Source organism: Python bivittatus, unplaced genomic scaffold, assembly GCF_059951505.1.
Source record: "Python bivittatus isolate LINGU-HERP-01145 unplaced genomic scaffold, Pbiv_v1 ctg000020_np1212, whole genome shotgun sequence".
NCBI lineage: Eukaryota > Metazoa > Chordata > Lepidosauria > Squamata > Pythonidae > Python > Python bivittatus.
In genome coordinates, this window is record NW_028277030.1 from 75,506,073 (window position 1) to 75,527,713 (window position 21,641).

The window sequence follows — 21,641 nt, forward strand, 5'->3', positions numbered from 1 at the left end:
TAACTTCTTGTCATGTCTAGCTATTGCTTCTTTTGAAAAAAAAAAAAAAAAAGGTGTGCTCAGCCCATCACTGATTCCTCAGGAATAACAAAAAGAAATAGGAATTCTGCTGGAATGGATTTTCTCCTGAGAAATCAGCTTCCTCAGAATTTCCTTTCCTTCTGCTCAACAGTTATTCCACTGGGCTTTGGCAAAGGGAAATGAAGGCCCTAACATCACTAAAAATTAACTTTCAAATATTTTTGTTTGACTTCCCCTTTCTACCTTCTTTATTCTTTTCAATCCAGTGGAATGTTGGAAAGACATAATGTAAAGGAACTCAGGACATTGTCTGTCCATCCATCTATCAGCAGGATAACTCTCCAAGAACAGACAGAATGGGACCAAATTTAATGTGGGAGAAGAAACAGTAAAAGTGGTCAGGTTGGAAATCAGCCAGACCCAGTTGAGGGGAGGGGGAGCTATGAAGAAAATATCCCCAATACAACCTTATAGGGGAGGCAGTTGGACAATGGTTCAGAATGCTGTTGACTCCACCATTCAAAGCCCCTCTTCCTCCTATTCATGAGACTCAAAGTTCTCATTTGCTTTTTAAGTTTTATATGGACTGCCAACTCACAAAAATGCAATTCCAAATTATGTACAATCATTAAAATGGATCACAATGATCCCCCTGCAAATGTCAAAGAGTTAAGCAAACAAATAAATAAATAAATGTTTCCACAGATATCAATAAGCTTCACCAAGATCATATCACCACCACAACCAGTATGAAAGAATATGAATAGATAATAGATCTATGCATGCTTCGTGCCTGAAAAAAATTTCTGCTGCATTAAGAGTTATTTTAACTTGCCCCCTAACCTTTCGAAACTTGAAAAAGATCAGATCCCTTTAATGAATAGCAATGCTTGGCTTGGCTAGGTATGAAAACACTTCTTCCAAATCATTTTGGACTCATGGAAAAGTCACTTCTGTCCTACATACTTTGGTAAGAAAGGATAAGCAATTATTATTTAAAGCTAGAAAAATGAGCATTGTCATATTACAGGGACATTCTGGGTAATAAATCTGTGTGCAAACTCTCTGGGAATATAAGAGTTCCTTACTTTAACCTGTCCATTTATTTTCTTCTTTCAAAATGCCATGAGATAAGAAGAAGAAGAAGAAGAAGAAGAAGAAGTTAAGGGGTTATAAATGTTTATAACTATTTATGTTTATAACAGTCAAACATAAAATCTGATTGAAATTGGATCAGTCTGAAACATTAAACTTATTTTACAGCCCCTGGCACGATCCATTAGTTACTTCAAACAGCTACTCATTTTTCCTATTTTCATTTATACATGTTTTGATGCCAAATGAAAAGGCTATTTGGAAGTAAACTTAACTCATTTAGTTGAAAGTAAATTCCATTGAAATTAATTGGATTTACTTCCTAATGACTATGTCTGATTATATTATGAACATTGAGGAGTTAACAAAGACAGAAAAAATATATTCTTTAAGAAAGAGAAATGATGCCAAGCAGGCTGGACATAGGATGTGAGGAAGAGGAAGAAGGAAAGTCATTCATGCCTGTTACTTATGGAATGAATTTTGCTTGGCATTGAGCATTGCCTTTTAATTTAAAAAAAAATGCGTTTTTAATGCTTTCTTTTTAGCTTCTTATTTCAACATGTGACTGCCTAATAACTTCACTGAAAACTCTCCAAATTCTTCATGAAATTAAAAAAAAATCATTACATAAAGAGTTTCTAAATTTGTATTTAGAAAGATTGGAAAATCTACAAACTTGTTATTGATTTGAAAATCACGTACTATATGTTGAAAAGCAAAGTCATTGCTTACTCATTTTAATGCCCACCTCAGCAATTAAACACAAGGTTCATGCTTCCTCTTTTATGTCTCCATTTATTGTAAACTGATTACCACTAACAGCATCATTCAATTTTCCATTCTGTGCTCAAACAAAAGGAAAAAATCCTGTGGACTAAATGACAAACGATCAAATAATTAAACACCAAAGGCAAATGTTTCTAAAAAGAATATATCAATAAACTAAGAACAATTCATGAATGCCCTCAGAATTCCTGGGGATACTTCTGTACACTCTTGAAGTTTTCAAATGAAACAGAGGCCCCCATATGTTAGTAACTTTCTCCTTTGTTTATATTGTGTGGGGGGCACACGATCCCAGCAAGAGTCTCTTAAGTCTTTACCAATATTGCACAGATCTCTTCATTGTTGGCAGAGAAATACATAGGCATGCAATCTAGATACAATTGAAATGATTAATGTATTTGCATCAATGTTTTCTGTTCTGTTAACATCACTTCCCCTTTTTTCATCCTAAATTTAGGTGAGCTATGTTAAATTTTAATGGAGAAGAATGCTAAATTTTGAATACTTGACTCTCAATGTTCTTTCTCTTGCGTATTCTATTTAATAAAAATTAATTACAATGTACTTTCCAAACTTTTGCCTCGGCTCAGAAACCTACAGAAGACACTCTGGCAGATATCTTGAACTCCCTCATCACTCTGTGCCTATCAGCCTCCCACCATCACCACCTTCCCCACTTCCAATGATCTCTGCCAGGAATATGTTTTCAGAAAAGTCACTGGTACAACAGCCATGCATGACATCCATTTGTAAAGACTGCTGACAGTCTGAGACCTGAGTGACCCTAAGTAGGTAAATAGGTAGGCAGAAGATGCTTTCTCTCCCTGTCTTTGCTCTTTGTATTTCTCCATGATGCCATTAAATAGAACTAGATTTCCTAATGTGTCACATTTCTTAGTGCTTGGTAGGTCTGCTTCCCCAGTTTATCTTTTAATTTTTTAAACATCATTCTAACTTCCAGATCTGGGCTTCAAAAATCCAGATGACCACTTGATGGCAGCAACAGTTTCTGTAATCTCTTTGCTGATGGTCATCTGGATTTTTGCAGCCCAGATTTGATAGTCCTATTTTAAGGAAAATAAGTTGGCTTGCTATATACAAAGCACCATCATCATGGTCAAATGGGACACCATCAGGAAAGACCACAGATGTAAGCTGGAGTAAGAAATTAAAAAAAAAAAAATCTGGAAGGGGTAAATGGCAAACTTCTATTGTGGTGCCTAGAAAGGACCTGAATCTGTCCATGAAGTCACTGGGAGTCTTCCTTGAGTTGAAGGTACCTTTATCTTTACTTTGCTAAAGAAGAATCAATAAGGCTTCTACAAATGTAAAGTTTTTCTTTGAGAATGTCAACAAACCCATAGATAGATGGACAGACTTTGTATGTGAGGGATTTCAAAAAGCTTCTGAAAAAGCCTTCTGAAAAGGTTGTCAAAATCAGAGACAATGCTCTCTTCTGGGCTAGTAAAGGATAGGAAAAAGGGAACAGAAATAAATGGACAGTTCTTACAGCTGGAGATGTAAAATGTGATGTTATCTAATGACTAAAATGTGATCAACTCATCTAGAATTACAGATGAGCAGTTATCTCATCAGGATGGCAAGGGCACAAAATGTTTTGTTTTTCAGTAGAGAGAGGAGTGGGATGATTTTGATGACTCAAAAGGATCCCTTCAGAACTGGTGAAGGGACAATAAAATGGGAAATGCAATTCTGTCTAAATGTAATGTAATGTATATTGGGGCAAGAAACACACATACACAGATATGTTCTGAATGAACTGGCAATGACTGACCAGAAAAAGATACTGTTGCTGTCATAGATCGTTCAGTGAAAATGTTAACCCAGGACATGGTGGCTGTTAAAAAGACAAAAACATTTCATTTTGTGAATCATTAGGAAAGAGATCAGAACTAAAACTTCCATTAACAATGATGTGATTGCATTTGATGTATAGATTTCCCATTGCGTCTGAAAAATAAATTGCATGGACATAAAGTGTAGAAAAAGACAACCAAAATCACAAGGGGAGTAGACCATGTCTCCTAACATTTTCTATTTTTAAAACAGAAGAAAAGAAGAAAATGGGGGATATGATAGAATTTGATACAATTCTGCACGGGGCTGCAGGAAAGCTTTTCTCCGTCTACATGAGAACCATGGGTCTTTCAGTGAAACTTAACAATACCATTAGATGAAGCTTTGAATGGGTGATTGATTCAAAGAAGATCCTATTGAATCATCCATTTCAATCAAGTGTTTGAATTATAACTTCAGATCACTTTGAAACATCACATTGAGTCAGGTGCATCTGAATTATGTTAAAGAGATTTGAAGGCAATTTAAGTTTAGTGAACTTTCTGGCTTTATAGAGTCTAATATTCTTACAGCTTTCATACTATGTGTGAAAAAAGCTAGTGTATGTGTGGGAAATGGTGGGATAAGTTGCCTGATACTAACACCAACCACTGAATTTTATCATCTCTGCAAACCCTGTAACGTGGGGACATGCTGTTTTCCTGTTTAGGTTGGGCAAGTTTCCTTGGAGGGATGGGGAACAGAGAGAGACTCAGATTTATTCATTGCATGAGTGAATCTGTGATGGCAGACTTGGCTGTTAAACTTTTGCCTATAATACAACTATATGTCACAATGGATTATATTTAATATAGTGATAACCCACACTTTTCTAAGACTTTTCTTTAAAAAAAAGAGATTGTACCAGCAGTATATAATGTATTATTCCTAAAAGAAGCTAAAGTTTCCAATAAGCCATGAATACAAATCCATTTTGCATTGGTACTGCTTACTCTATGTGCTTTTTGCTTAACAATTTGGAGGCTGCAGTGTTTTTCTTCCTCCTCTTTGCTATTTCTTGCCTTAAAAGGTGCCAGGGGGATATTTAAAACATGTACCACAGTGAAACACTTGAAACTACTCAGCTGAAACTTTGCAGACTTAATGTCCTTAATATGCTTGGTAATTTGTCCTTAATAAAGCTTTCCATGTATCTACAGGAACTGTCATTAAGCTAACTGACCTGTAATTTCCTGAATCCCCAGGTCCTTTTTAAAAGTTAGCGTTCCATTTACTTGTTCTCAGTCATTGGGTACAGAGGCCAATCTTAGACAGAAATAAGGTGTGGGGGTTGTTTTTGTTTTGTTTGAAGACCAATAATTTTGAATTTGAATTCTCCCTAACTGGTTATATATTTTTTATCACTGGTCTTATTTTTGAAAAATAATATGACTGCTCATTCTTTTCTTCTTTCTTTTCCTCTTATTTGCATTTTACTTTCCATTTGTTTGATCTGTGAGCAAGTCTATATTTTCTTTTTATTCTCCACACCTGAGCAAGGTGTCCACTTTCCAAAGGAAATTTTTTGCTTCTCATGACTTCCTTGACTCTCTTTGGTAACAATCCTCTGAATGCAATTACATCTTTCTTGACTGGTTTGGCACCGTCTAAAGGCTATTTATTATTATTTTACTATTATGTTGAAATGTAACATAATTTACTCTTATGATTAAAATTACCCTTAAGTGGTACACAATATAATATAAAATGAACTGACTATATAAAAACCAATAGAACATCTGTGCATTAGATGCTACTAATATCAACACAGCATTGAAAATCAAGGAGAAGAGGGATGTTACTTTGTTCATAGCAACTGAAAAATATTCCAGGGCATAGAAGTGGTAGCTGCAAACATCCAATTCTAGGTGACTGCCAGATCAGAGTCTGCAGAATGTCACATCATCAATAAAATCTCCCTTGGCAACTATAGTAATCCAACAGGCTCTAGACAGGCAGAGATCTTTCAGTTCCTGAACTTTCAAAAAGGGTTTTATATCTTAACCACAAAATATGGAAGTTGATATGGTAGAAAATGGGCACCTAGTGCAGTTTCCTGTACATGGTACATTGTCCCAGTCCATCCCTTTTTCACTACATTCTGCATCAGTTCTGTACCGGCTTCAAAGACAGATCCAGATGGACAGCCACACAGCAGTCCAAGTAAGAAGTTAATAATCCATGCATTACTGTGGCAAAAATATTTCTGTCCAGGGAAGGACGTAGCTGATACACCAACCAAAAGTGGCAGTACAGTATATTTTCCTGCCATGGAAGTTACCTAAATAGTAGTGAATCTAGAAGTCCTCCTATATATCTCTTTCTTCTGGGGTCTGTAAACTCACCAAGTCTTTTACCTATCAACAGGTTATCCATTGAATCTACATCTCATCAGGATTCCATCTCTGACAGTTTGGAGTGATCCAATCCATCAATATGTGCAAACCCTGATCAAGAGCAGATATGATCCCTTCAATTTAAATGCATTTGAGAAAAGTCGGGTATCATTTATATGTCAGTGGCATCATGCCTCACATTTCTAATGGCATTCTAATGCCATTGTATACATGTTAAATAGCATTTGGGGCAGAATTCTATCCAATGACACTCCAAGAGTAACTGCAAAGATGCCAGCATACAGCTATCCAGAGCTACTCTCTGGAACTGGCTACACAAATTACAATAGAATCATTGTAAAATACTGTCTCCAATCCCCAATGCACTGAAATTCGCCAAAAGCAGCAGCAAGCATAAGAAGGTTATATTTCCCTTCTGTCTCCCTCCCTCCCTCCCTCCCTCCCATAGAAATACTTCATAAGAATACGTAAGAGCAATTCTGTCCCCAAACTGGGCCACCTGGACATAGGCTTAAAAAGGTAATCAGTATCTTCCAATAATGCTTCCAATAATTGAATTGCTGACAATTTCTTGAATATCTTGCCTCCAAAATTAATGACAAGGTATGTATTTGTCAAATACAGCTTCAGGGAAGCCTTTTTTTTTTTCTTTTCTTTTTTTTGAGGTGGCAGGTATCACTCCTATGGAGTCCTTGGGGTTCTCTGAGCTTGGTTGCTTTCTTGCAGACGTTTCATTACCTGGCTAGGTAACATCTTCATCACTCCATTATTCAGTAACAGATTGACAGTTGCTCTGACTCAACTGTTCAGTTCTCCGTGGTTCAAAGAAATAAGATGGGCAAACATTTGCCCACATTCTCAAACTCAATAAATGCGATGAATAGGCTTTTTGTGAACTTTCTTATATGCTTCAGAACTTATTTTGTACTTCAGAAATTCTCTATGGCACAATTTCCTTCTAGGTTTATACTTAGCAATTAATGTTCATTTCAGTGACATATTTGCTTGACAACTGTAATGTGCCACATACCATTTTAAGTTGTACAGAAAACCGTGGCCCATCTTGTGAGTAGGTAGATAATTGTTCTGAAATGCAATGCCTGTAGAGGTTTACAGGAGTCTGCTAGTGCCAAGTTTGAAAAGGGCCAGGCACCTGGGACTTGATATAAAAGGGCTTGAAAAGTCACATTGGTGGCCTCATGGAGGAGCCAAAAAGTATTTTCTTGCGGACAAGGATTTATTTTAGACATGTTGGAAACATTTGTTTGGAACTGGAGGAAACAATTGAGACTTTATGTGTGTGTGCATGTGTGTCTGGGTGAATTTGTCTTGGAAAGGGCAAGAATCAGCACTCTTTACAGAGAAGTCAAGTCCCATTGGCCTTGGGCTTGAGCCGCAAAAAGACTGATGCAATAACTCAACAGCCAGGACTTGCAGCTTCGCCTCTGAATGACATGGAGTAAGTAAGAGTGACTGCCTAGCACAGGGTCCGTGAACTTGGATAGCAAAAGAAAGGACAGCTCTATTTTTACCTATATTACTATATTTGTCATTTTAAATAATTTGATAACTGTATATCAGTAAAATTGTTTTCCTTTGTAATACAGTCTATAACTTTGTATTTTATTTTATGCATTTTAATACATTTTTTTGAGAAAGGGTCTGTAGGTTTCAACAGACTCTCAAAGGGGTCTATGGCACAAAAAAGGTTAAGAACCCTTGATCTAGTACAGAGTTTCTCAACCTTGGCAACTTTAAGATGTGTGGACTTCAACTCCCACAATTCCCCAGCCCGCAGGGCGGGCTGGGGAATTCTGGAAGTTGAAATCCACACATCTTAAAGTTGTCAAGGTTGAGAAACACTGGCCTAGTATATACATGATAAGTGAAAAGAGAGCTTTTCTTAGCAAAGACTGCACTGACACATACATTCCTTGGACACATTTATTTCTATAAACAAATTACTACATCAGTTGAAGTGGGTAAGCTCATTCAAATAAAACCTACCTGTGTACTTCTCAGCATATCCGATACTTGCTAACAGTCATCTCGTATCTTATAGGTTTTTCTATATTTTATTATCTTTTAAAAATGCCATAAAGCAATTACAATTCTACAATAAATAAGCATATTAGCTTCATGCTAATAATTAACCCTTTTATCTGATAATTTAATTTGTCAGTACCAAAAGTATTGCAGCTTTTTCAGTTTACTGCAGCTGTGTCCTAGGTCAAAACGGGATTCTTTTGCTCCTAATTTCCAAAGCATTAAAATGAAATCATTTTTTCCAATATTTTCTAACATTTAGACAAACATGTGCTTCATGTTATTCCATTTTTCCTGCCTCTTAGTTTTAATAAACACTGTATGTTGTTATCCAAGTACTAAAATATTTCACACTCTGACATATAAATATTGCACTAAATATTTAGATATCAGACTCACTTTGGCAAACTGTACCTCTGGTGGTTTTACTGGCTGAATTTTCATCTTTTTCATAGATCTCAGAGAACGGCAACAAAAAAATAACTGCCATTTTTTAATGTACATATTTATTTATTTATCAGATTTGTATGTCACCTGACTCCCAATGACTCTGTGTAGCTCACAACAACTAAAACAAGAAAAATACATTAAAACCAATTTAAAAAAGATGAAAGACGCGAAGAACAACAGACTGGATGTCGTTTTAGAACTCCCCCTTTGGTGTGATACCAATATCAGGAAATTCAACAAGCCTTGGCATATTTTCTAATGTACCTTTGTAGGAAAATACGAAAAGAGAGCAGGCCAAAGCCATTTTGCACTTCAGTCTGCAGGGATGTCTGCAAGACATTGAAGTCAAGATGGTGCTTGCAACAGTGCAAGCGAATCTCCACCTGGTTTTTATGCGCTTTTACCACACCCTGCAGAAACCCTGTCAGCCTGAGATAAATGCCACCTCCCTGCATGCCCCCAATTCTTCCTTCTTCCCAATTGTTTTCTTCTTTTCTGCCCCTTTGCAGCACCTGGAGCAGAGTGCAACCCAGCCACTGATCTGCTGCTGTTCGCTGCTTCCGGTCTTCCACAAATAGTCACAGGGGCACCATTTTAGGAGCACCCTTTTTCCCTCTCATATCTCATCCCCAAATGCCTTGCTCCGTGAAGGGCGTCCATGTCCTCAAAGAGTGAAGGTTGTAGACAGGGGGAACGAGGTCTGTGATGGTGCCAGGCTCAACTACAGAATGGCCGGCTGTACTCCTGTAAGAGGAATTGTTTATTTTTTGAAATATCCACCTTTTTTTTTTTTTTTTTTGTCTTAGGAGAGCAAAACAGTGCTCCTATTTTCAGTCCTTCCTCAGAAAAGGAGGCATATAAAGGCAAGGTCAGAGGAGGTGTGCTGAAGCTGCCATCATTTTGCCTCTGCGGGAAAGGAGTGGCCATCTGCTTTGCTGGGCTGTAGTAAAGCAAGATGAGCATGAAACTGAGCAAACTCAGGGAGGTGGTGAAGGACAGGAAGGCCTGGTGCGATATGGTTCATGGGGTCACGAAGAGTTGGACACGACTTAACGACTGAAGAACAACAACAAAAGTAAAGCAAGCGTGATAGTGCTGCTATGCAGGAGAGCATTAGAGAGAGGCTGGGGCTCCAGCGTGGGCAACAGCGGTGGAGAAGAAGGAAGCTGCCAGTGGCAGGGAAAGCTGGTCATTCAGAGGCCACTGGGAACCGTCCCTGAGTGTGCTCGTGGGGAAGGGCTGATGTGCCACTTTAAAACCAGAGTCTCACCATGCCTTGGGACAAGAGATATTTCTGGCCTGGAATTAAGAGATCATGGCTGGAGAAATTTGTTGCACTTAAGGTCTGTCCCTACCATCTAGCTTTGGCTTTTGATATTCCATTTGCATGTTGTTTTTTAAAATTATTATAATTAAATCTTGAAACTGGACAGATTGTTTTCACTGAGGAACAGTTCAGCATCAAGACATCAAGAAAGAAAGTATGGGAGGCCCATACGAGGGCTTTTTAAAAATTAACATGCGGCTCCATTGTGGACATTACTAAATCAACGGACAGACTGTACAGGTTAAGAATGCCCAGTCTAAGGACAACCCATAATTAAGAATGGAGCCTATTGTAGAAAAATTTGAGTTAAATTCACAATGATTCAAGTTAAATACACAATGGTTCAAGTTCATTACACAATACTACTTATATAGTATTATACAATAATGCTGTTCCGGCTTACATACAAATTCGACTTAAGGACAGACCTTGGGAATGAAAGTCATTCTTAAATGGGGGATGACCTGTATAGTAATCCACAACAGGGAAAGAAGCAGTCAGAAGAGACTGGTGAAGAGAACCTGCTTTGCTTTGAAATAGGGGTTATGTGAAGTAGGTCTCTCAAGCATTATACTGCTGTGGCTTATACCTTAATTTAAGTGTACAAGTGATCATTATTCCCTGCTCAGACCATTGATGTAACATCTGCTTTGTTATAACTCTGAGCAGCAATGCTTTCCTCTGTAGTGCAACTCATAGCACAGAGTGAAACAGGGAAGAAGGCTGAGTTTACTTAGTCTCTGACGTTTTTTGCTTTTTGCATATGGAACAGTCTGCCATTATCTTCAGGAGCAACCGTAAAACAAACTAAAGCAAGGATATCTATAAATAAGGTACGCTGAGCATGGCTTTCCAGGAAGTTCCTGACTTGGATGAAATTTTCAGTGACTGCTAGTCACATGAAGAGTAGTTATATTTAGGCCATCAGGTCCAATCCCCTGCTCAGTGGAGGAATGCAAATTAAAGCACCTCCAGCAGATGGCTGCCTAGCCTCAACCTGAACACCTCCAGTGAAGGAGACTCACCCCCTTTTTGGGTAAATTAGTTCCAGTATCAAACTGATCTGTCAAGAAGTTTTTCCTAAAAATCTATTGACTGGAGAATTCTGGGAGTTGAAGTCTACACATCTTAAAATTGCCAAGTTTGAAAAACACTGCTCTAGAATGAGAGAGAGTAAGTCGAAAAGGCATGGAGGCAACCCTAGGCGCCACTTTTTCTTCCTTCTTCCTTGAAGCAATATTTTGTTGCTGAAACATCTGGTTTATTTTATAAATCTGTAACATGAGACAAAATTGCATCATGAAGCTCAGCATTTAGAAGAGAGTAAAGATGCACCAGGACTCATGAATAATGCTTATACTGGAGCTATACAGAATTTCTCTGTTTCCCAAGGTAGAGGATGCAAATGCATTACTGTGGAAAATTAGGATGGAAAGCTGTCTTCATTGTTGTTTTGTGCATGAATGTGTGTGTGTGTATATGTGTGTGTGCACACATAATTTAATTTCTTGCTTGACTGGATGTCGTATTACATTCCCTTGTAAACTTGTAAATATTTATAAGGCAAGCAAAGGGAAGAAAGTTAGATATGTAGAAATTTATCTCTTTAACAGTGAATTACACACAGAATTCTTTTCACCTGCACCTAGTATTCAGTTTGTTTCTGTGAAGACCAAATCTTTATTCATAATTTGTAATCCAATTTAGAATGATAAATCCATATCAAAACTAATTTCTCTTTTTACCTTGTCTTTCAAGAGCCCAGTTCTGAAGCTAAATATCTGGTGATAGTAGCAGTACCATGATTAAATAAATGTAGCAATACCAATAGAAGTGAATATGTGTAGCTCAGGGTTGAGCTGTGGAGTCCTTGGGGTTCTCTGAGCTTGGTTCTTTTCTTGCAAATGTTTCAGCTGAAGATGTTACCTAGCCGGGTAATGAAACGTTTGCAAGAAAACAACCAAGCTCAGAGAACCCCAAGGACTCCACAAAGGTAGCAATCTTTGTTCATGATTTTTTTTTTAAATGTGTGTTGGGAAGTGTCATAAAAGAAGCTTGTTTGCATTATGTTTTTTAAATATGCTGTATATTATTGAATAAACAACAGAGCAAAGGCATGTTTCCTAAGCATATATTCAAGATGTAGGATTTTTCATCACTGTATTTAAGATAAAAATAAGCAATTTTGTGGAGTTGAGGCATATTTGAAATTTTGAGAGAACACGATCAGTGCTTCACAAAATGGTTGCCTTTGGAGACTTGCCTCTTCACCAAATGTTGTGCTGTGCTGATCGTGGCCAGTCACAGAACACTGATGATCTAGCTTCCAGAATGTTTTCTGCAATTCCCATGGGACCTTTCTGAGGTCCAGAAATATTGCTGCAGATAACTACAATACTTAGAGGCTGGAGTTTTGCCTTGCATTTCCTGGCTTCCTATATAGCTTTTACTAAAAAACAAAACAGATAAAGCAGAGAGTCTGGGTGGCAGCAAGAGAAGTGTCTGAGGGCACACTGATATCTGTAGACATCACTTTATTAGTTCCTGATATAAAGACACTTATGCAGTCTTTTCTAGAGAAGGGCAGTGTTCATGAATATGGATGCTTGCTGCAGTAAACAACAAAAAGAAGATTAATGTTTGAATTATCAATACTTCAAAATACATGAGTAATCACTTAGACTTCTAATGTACATTTTCCTCAGATCCAATCTTATCCCAGTTTTTCCCTGCAGATGGACCCCTAGCCTATGCAAAAATGTTGCTTAAGCAGCAGAATTCTTATTTGCAACAGTGTACACGCAATGGGCTTCCCAAGCCAGGGATTTATGCAGCTGTAAGGTTTTCACATTTCAGTTCTGGGGTAGTCAATAAGACTTGTAATATTTCATCACATGCCCACTGGCAAATGGCAACTGTCTCTTTCCAGGCAGGCAGGAGATAATCTCTTATCTGCTACACAAGAGGCTAGGATTAGCAAGAAAGAAAGGGATTTAAGGAAGAAGTTTGGCAGACAAACTGAGGAGAACCTTCTCTGATCACATTCAGCCCACAAGCAGTAGTTTTCCTATGTGTGCCCTACAGAACTGGGCTCTGGTCATTCATCTATTTATCATGCAAGGAAACTTTTTCAACCCAAGGGCTACATTAGGTCTGGGAAAGCTACAGAGCTCATCCATATGTCCTGCTTGTTGTGGCACCAAGGCACTCCACTTTTCCTGAGGAGATGTCCTCACAACGAAGCCTCCAGGCCAACAGCAGCCCTCTATTGAGGCAGGCTGAAGTAAGTCTAAGGTCTAATGGCATAGAAGGAGTGTTTTCTCTGCTACTGCAGCAGAAGATCTCCCTAGCATCAGCATTCATGTAGCAAGATAACCTTGACTAGTTTGAATCTTGGTTTGTTTTTTGTGCCATTTGGTTAGCTGATAAGTCAGTATATTACCCCTGGGAAAGTGTGTAAATTCAGTGAGCAGGTTTAGTGTACTGTGTGAACACAGCCAGTTTATTTCTCCCCACCTCTTTGCCTTTCATACCACAGCATGTGCTTCCTTCTATCATAAAGAATTTCATTATAGCAGAGTAGTAAAAATAGAGGAACTATGCATGTTAATTGATGAATCAATAATCAAACTACCATTTGAATAAAGACCAGTGGTTTCTCTCTGGAAGCTTTACACATGGAGCATAGAATATTTATGAGCGTTTCATAATATCACAGACCAATTTAGTATGTTGTCAGGGTAGGAAGTTACAAACTGACAGGTAAGTGACAGTTTCTGTTTACTTCATCTGTTTTGTCATGTTCATATGACACTTCTTACAGTGGTATAACTAATTTTTTTTCTAGTAAATCATTGATCAGCATATTCATTAATGTGGGCTAAAACAAGATATTTGGCAAGAGCAAATTATGAAAATGTGATACAGGAACGGAGGATCCAGTGCACTATGTAAAGCTATTAACTCTTCAAAAAAGAAATAACCATTATACTGTATGTGCATTCTTTTGAAACATTCAGTCAATAGACAAGAGAGCATCCATACATTATACCAATCCCTAAATAAATTTGGCACATTATAAAGTCACCTTGCAGATACTGTAAATCCACAACAGCTACTAACCCAACTTTCCTCTCCTTGGCTTAGCTATCCACATAGTTCCTTCTGCCCAATCAATAGTCACAGGGAAGAAAAAATGTAGTCCTTGCTTGCCTGGAATTAATTCTTCCTCACCACAGGCAACCAGACAAACTGTTTAGGGGGGCCTGTAGTGCATTCTGATCTTCCCACCACATTGTTACCAATTGCTAGAGCTGTATTTGATTTAATGTCGTCTCTGAATTTTCACAGGGAACTTGGATAGGTTAAGTGATCCTTTTCCCTCATTCTAGCACTGTAAGAGTACACAAGGTCATTCCAAAGGTGCTACTGGAGGCAGCGTCGTAGGAAAGCACAGATTTCAACTTATCCAAAGATTATTGCACTTCTACATTGGCTTTTAGACACATAACAGAGGTGATCAAGAAAGGAATGCCGTTCAAAGTACATCAGAACTCCATAAGTGTAGAACCAAGGAAGCAGTTCGACCATTAATGGTGCAATTCCTGCACAAATCTCTTTGAAAGTCAGTCCCTTTGAGTTCAGTAGGGCTTTCTCCCAGGTAAGCAAGCATAGGATTGTGACCTGAGTAATGCAGAGATGGTGGAGAAATGGGAAGATGCCCAAGGAAGGTGGAACATAGCATCCTACTGAGTGGTACAGCTGCCCTGAATGTGGATGTAGGTAACCACTCACTGGGTATCTTTTTCTTTTCAATCCTCAGGAAGAGGCAGCCAGAATTCTCGCCCACCAGCCAGTGTCCGTCGGCACATGTGCAGCTTTGAAAAAACCCAAACCGCAGTGAATGTGTAAGAAAAGCTGCATGACAAACAGTGGTGTATTTTTTTTAACCCATTGCTTTCTCTTTCTCATGACTTTCCCATTTCTAATAATGGTGCATGCCATTAATGATAGAAAAGTCGTGTATGTGTCCCATTTTTCACACTGCCTTGACTTGCTTGTCCATATATTCTTTAAAGGACACTGTCAAATAATTTTTGAAAGAACTTTTTTTTCTGTTTTTCATGGTTGTCACTTCCACATCTGCTGGCTGAATTGCAAAAGGAAAAAAAAAATAGTTTACCTGTTCATTTTATCTTTCCCACATTTAGCCCACAGTTTTTCTTGTTCACTGTTTTGCATGGAGCTGAACTGGTCTTCTTTCAATGACAGCTTTCCATTTTCTCTAGCAGCTTTAGCTGCATCCTGGCTGGGTCCAGTTCTTCCTGCACACTGAGGGCTTCAGAAATATCAGTTGGTAGGCCAAATACAAAAATTCTCACTGATGAATATGACTGCATTTAGTTGGCCATACTGGAATTTTGGAAGATGAAAAAACAAACCAAGGAGATAGAAGAGATTAAAAGTTTTGCAACTAAGCAAGTTTTAAAAGTCACAGATTTGAGCTGAGTGAAATCTGTTTAGTAAGTAGCACAATGATGTAGCAAGAAAAACTATCACTTTTTAAAAATAGTTGCATAGTAGAAAGGGGAGCCCACATAGATTATCAAGGATAAATTTCAAATTACGTTGATAGAATTGAATCTGCTTTCCCCAGAATGTTTGAAAGCCTAGGTGGAGGAAAGGGCAATAAACTGAACACACAGAAGAAAGTAATGCAGGATAAAAGAGGAGGAAAATGCTGCTGAGAAAATAAGATGCAGTTATCAATATAATACAAGAGTGATGAAGGGGCTTTTCAGCCAAAATGAAGAGAGTATTCACAAGAATAACCCTTGTTTCAACTTTTTAATACAGGTGCCATCAATTTAATTCAAAATGAATTTTCCAAACTCCAAATTCTGAGTTTCTTATTTGCCAAACATCCAGTATTAGAAATGTCAACAGAAATTTTAAAAACAACTATCAAGCGTTCTCAGTATTATATGACAATGGGAAGTTGCCAGGTCCTTCAAAATAGAATCCAATGAAATAGGTGCATTATTAGTCATCAGCATTGTGGACAAGATTGAAGCCATCACTGAAACCTTTGTTGGGATGTAATACTCATGGAGAAAAAAACTTCAGGAACTGGAACTGCTGCCAACATTGATTTAACATACAGTGGAACCTCGGTTTACGAACTTAATTCGTTCCGTGACTCTGGTCACATCCCGAATTGGTCGCAACCCGAAGGAAATTTCCCCATAAGGTTCAATGTAATTACCGTTAATCCGTTCTGGCGTGGAGGACAGGGAGGCGGCTATTGCTTGGAGGGAGAGTCTCCCTCCTTACGACCACGTGTCAGGGGTGGAAAAATGGCCGCAGACCATGTGTCGGGCGGAAAATGGCCGTGGACCACGTGTCAGGGGCGGAAAAATGGCTGCGGACCACGTGTCAGGGGCAGAAAATGGCCGCGGACCACGTGTCAGGGGCGGAAAAATGGCCGCGGACCATGTCACGGGAGGGAAAATGGCCACGTATCCTGTTCATACCCCGAGGCGGAGTTCGCAAACCGAGGTAAATTTTTGCGGCCGGAGCTGGTCGTAACCCAAAAAGTTCGTTAACAGAGGCATTCGTAACCCGAGGTACCACTGTAAAATTCTGAATGTGCTGCCAGGAGAAACAGTCCAGATATTTCCAGAAGTCAATAAGAGTTTTGATAAAACTAGTACAGTAAATGTAAAATAAATTTAAGATGATTTTCTAGAATATAGTACTTGCACTCCTTAGTACAGAAAATGTGTATAAATGAATATGAAGTAATCCTAAATGGTAAGTGTAAGCAACCTCCTGATGGCTTGGATGGTCATCCTCTCTCTGACCAGCTGAAGAACCACATGGAACTTCCCTGAAAGGGTGTCAAGCTATTCTTCAGCCCATTTTTTCTAATGGGGGAGCAGGATTAAGAATGGGAATAGGAGTGGGAAGCCTCTTGCCCCACTGACCAAAAATCACAGTGCTGAAAGCCAGTGGCAAAATTACTGAATTTCAGTGGAGTGATTTTGGGGCATATTTATTAGGGTCAGAATGGAAATTGGAATTGTTTGTGTGCAGAGGCTTCGTGCTCCTATTTCTGACCTTATTTTGGAGAAAAGGAAGAAAACAGAACAAAAAAATGAAAACAAACAAACAAAAAAATCATCCACCCCAATCATTTTGCTGTAAAATTTACGTGTCATGATCTCAGGCAGCTAGCAAAGAATAAATGGGTTGCTGGATTGCCAAATCTTGCTTTATAGTTTTAAATATATAAATATGAAAGGTCTGTTAAAATATTCAGAATGCAGTATATATCAGAAAGTTTATGGCAATTCATAGCTTCTTAGCTTATAAACACACCAGTCTTAATATCGGAAACACACTGAAAATTGACAACCTAGCTGCAATTATAACACAACATTTTAGTTATACAGGTAGTCCTCGTTTTAATAATCACAATTGGGACCGGCAACTGTTGTTAAGCGACACAGTCACTAAGTGAAACCATGACTGTACTTATGATCTTACTTCAGTTTTCCTTTGCTTTACAGACCTGTGAAGGTCATAAATGTGAGGATTGGTTGTAAAGTTTCTTTTTCATCATTTTTTAAATCTGCAAATGACACTAAACAAGGCAGTTGCTAAATGATGACTACCTGTATAATATAGAATCCAACAGGTATGACTTCTGCACAATACAAAATGAAATATGCTGGTAAATAGATCTGAGTACATTTCATTTCAAGGAGCTGATGTTTCTTGAGATATTATTGTTTAATCTGTAAAGTTTTTTCAGCATAAAGAATGGTGTGTTACAAACAAAATCAACTCTTAAAGCAGTCTTACTGAAATGGAGTAGTATAAGTCTGTGATTCTATATCTTCTTGCCTGGGAGTCAGCCTCTGTGTGTGTGTGTGTGTGTGTGTGTGTGTGTTTACATATGTGGGCATATACCAATATATATGAGTTGTGCTTTAAGTGTGTCATTTTTATATGCATTAATCAGTATAATTGTTCAATATATTCTGTATTGCAGTGTGTTCTATACCTATATAAAACTATAAAATCCAACCCCACATATCTTACAGAGCATCTTTGACCTGTTTTCTGAACATCAAATACATTGTTTGAACTAACTCCTTGCCCATCTAAATTTGGAGTTTGCTTCATTTTCTCCTACAGAAAAATTTCCAATACCATTAATTTACAAATCCTATACAAGAAAGATGAGGCTTTCCACCAAGCTTTTCCAACTAAATAACCCCTGTGGCACCCATTAAAAAGACTTCAGCCTTTTACATGTAAGCAGCTAGAGTCAAATTTCTATTTAAAATGTACTCTGTGCCTTGATTTACTCCTTCCTGAGGGTGTCTACATAGATCTTCATTTGAGAAATAACTGAGCTTCAATCTATAGAACTATAGCACTGGATAAAATGTCAATTTACCTAGTTCAGCATTTACATTGCAACACAGTACAGCCTTCAGATGTTGAGAAATTAGCCGATAACTTCAGAGCCATACTGCATTGCAAAGCAAGTGATTTGCATCAGAAAGTGCCACTTACATCCACATAAAGCTGACTTAGATAGAATTAGATCATTGCAGTCTCTACTCTGAGCAGCACAGAGCCTGCAACAGAAAGTTTCCACTTTCCACATGCCACACACATAGATATTTACTATCTAACCCAGCTAACCTGACTGTTTCATAACTTCCATCATAAACTCTTCTTGAACTGAAAAGTGTTTCACTTCACATTTCAATCCATTCTTCAGAATAAAATACTTCCTTACTTCCATGTTCCATAGAACAAGTCACCAGAAATACTAGCCTTTTAAAGCTATTTTACAGGACTGTTTTATTATGCCACACTCCTATAGTGTCTAACAACATAACATACTTACAAAAAAAAAATCCACTAACCATCTAAAGCTGCCACTGCAATGAATACGGATGTTAAGCCATCATCATCCCCAAAGAATTCTCAGAGTAACAGTCTTGCTTAAAGCCACGTGTACCTAAACTGTTTTGATTCTCATTCATTACCGTACTTTCTTGGTGTTTCCATATCATAAATGTAGCCTGTTTCTAAATAGTGGGGTTGTCCTAGAGCAAATAGACATAAATATGGTCTGCCTTTTGACGTCCTTTTAATTCCTCCCCCCCCCCCAAGTATTTAAGGTCATTTATACTTACTAAATTTATAATATATTTACAGATATTAGTTACGTCTGTATTGTGTTTTAAGACAGTTGTCATCATAGAGATTGTGAGACTGATTTTTTGCAGTATATACACAAGTTCAACTGTACAATATATGTGCCATGAGAAGGTAACCCTCAAGCTTCCACAACTAATGCAGAACATGCAATAGATGAATGAGAATATTTCTCATTGTAATTCCACCCATCCACAAATTGGACCTAGGAAGTTGTGCATTACTGTTTTTACCACATCCAGACAAATGTCTACGTGTTGTGAAAATTGTTGCAAGTGAAATGCAAATCAAACGTTACAGTCGGAAGATTATATATTATAAGGTTTAGTACTTTTTAAAGACTGAAGTTGAGTTTCTGCACTGAATAACCTCCCATATTTGTGGAAACTCTATATCTGATGCACTTGCATTTGTTTTATGTTTGTTAAGAATAATAGACTGACAACAGAGCAGGAGATGGGCCTATCCATTTCCCATTCACCAACTTTTCTCCTCCTTAAATGTATAGGCTGCTTACTTTTGAAAGAGAAGCTGAACCTGAAGGAAGCTGCTGTTATAATTAATAATAACAACATTTTACCCCATTCACCCTAGCAATATTTAATAAAGAAAATATATGTTTGTCATGGTCATTGCTGTTGATGTTTCTTTGCACCTCCTCCCATGCTAGTTTATTAACTGGGGACAGAGAATCTTGGAATCCGTTCATCTGCTATCCCTTACTAACATTACAGTGAGAGGGAATGAAGATCCATTACCTTCTGTGTTTGGTGGCAGCCTTGCATATTCTGCAACAGGTTGCTCTGTCCACAACATCTGAAAGTAACAGGGAATAATTTGCCTTCATTTGCAGACAGCAAGAACTTCTAGATTTAAGAACAGTGGCTGTTGCCCATTGTAGATGCTTCTCGAAGGAACTAATACTACAAAACACACAGAGATTTTATAGGATAAATTTGTTGTGGTTGCCTATGTCTGCCTATGCAAATGTAAATAAACACATCTTTATTTTATTTCTAGTTCTAATGGCAAGTCTGTGTCATGGTCTGAACCAGGTGGAAGAGGAATTCCCAAGGGACAACATATGTGGCACAGGCTCTCAGTGCATGTGAAGAGTAAGGAGCTAGGATGCAATCAGACAGCAGTGATCAAGCCCCTAACTAAAAGTTATCCAGGTCCAAGCAAGAGCCTCACTTTTTCAGACATCAGCAGTAAGACTTTGTACAATGTTGTGGAGGAGGAAGGAAGCGAGTCGGTGCACTTCAGCCAAATGAGTAGCCCTTCCATGGTTGTACACAGGAGGGTGATGGTGATGCCTCCACTACAGGCAGCAGCAGAGGACATACAGAGTCCCAAAGTCCTGCCACCCCCACCACCGCCCCCACCACCGCGATCCATTATGGAGCAGCTGCAAGGTGTGGTCAACAAATTTGCCACTGGCATTCCTGATTTCAATGCTGTAATGCCCATGTCTGGCGCAGGAAATGGACTGAGGCCCATATACCATCCTCCGGCAATGCAGCAACAGATATTGCCACTACAAATGGGCACTTTTAGTAAAGAGCCAGTTTCACTCCCATCTGAAGAGGAGGAGGAGGAGGAGGAGGAGGAGGAGGAAGAGGAAGAAGAAAATGAAAAGTTTAAGCTTATCCAAGAGTATGTGTACGAGAGGCCAGGAAATTTAGAGGAGGAGGAAGAGGAAGAAGAGCAGGCCACCAGCAAAGTGACTCTAGAAGATTCACCAGCACTGACACCTCCATCTCCTTTTCGAGATTCGGTGGCTTCAGGCAGTTCTGTGCCCAGTTCTCCTGTGTCCGAATCAGTGCTTCGCATACCCCCCAATGCAACGTACACCTCTGTTGTTTTGAGGGATTACAAGCAAAGCTCCTCCACTTTGTAGAACAGAGGCTGCTCCGGTGAAAGCAAGGAGAGTATGTCTTCTCTCTCAGCTTTAATCGGGTGGGGAGAAATAGCACAAACCCCCTGGGGCAAGTGAAGGCCAATGAGCACGGTGTACATGGTGGGGCAAAAATCTGTATCCTGCATTAAATCTGTTAGAGGGCTCCAGTTCTTTACCTGTTGTGCGTGTGGCTTTGTTTTAAAAAAAGGGAATCGTTGTGTTCGAGGGCAGTGTGCTCTGAGAAGACCGCCGGAATTCTGACAAAGCACAAATCCCACATTCAACTTCTATAGCAAAAAGGAAGCGTAAGAGTAACACACAGTGTTCACTACACAGTCACATCATATTCTCTCTTGGCCACACTTGACTATGACTCCGTGTAATAAAGCTAGAGAAGAACACTGCTGTGTCTCCAGGATGTGCACCACCATTGATTGCAGCAGACTGTACTGTACTGCAGCAACATTTGCTTGGAAGGGGAGAATATATTTTGTTAAACTTTTTTAGGTGGCAATAGCGAGACATCTCCTGAAATTTATGTTGGGGATGCCACCTAGCA

The 21,641-nt window shown here is 38.6% G+C and overlaps 1 protein-coding gene across 2 annotated transcripts in view; it reads left to right on the forward strand.

The window, feature by feature from the left end:
* GRM1 (glutamate metabotropic receptor 1) overlaps window positions 1-21,082 on the forward strand; it is a 186,244-nt gene extending 165,162 nt beyond the window's left edge. Inside the window, exon 8 of one of the 2 annotated variants that reach the window (XM_088151013.1) lies at window positions 20,203-21,082. In XM_088151013.1, the coding sequence (XP_088007139.1) occupies window positions 20,203-21,082 (880 nt within the window). Of the gene's footprint in view, window positions 1-14,764; window positions 14,826-20,202 lie in introns of those variants that run through there. The other variant, XM_088151017.1, reaches the window with a different exon arrangement.
* The last annotated feature ends 559 nt before the right edge of the window (window positions 21,083-21,641 follow it).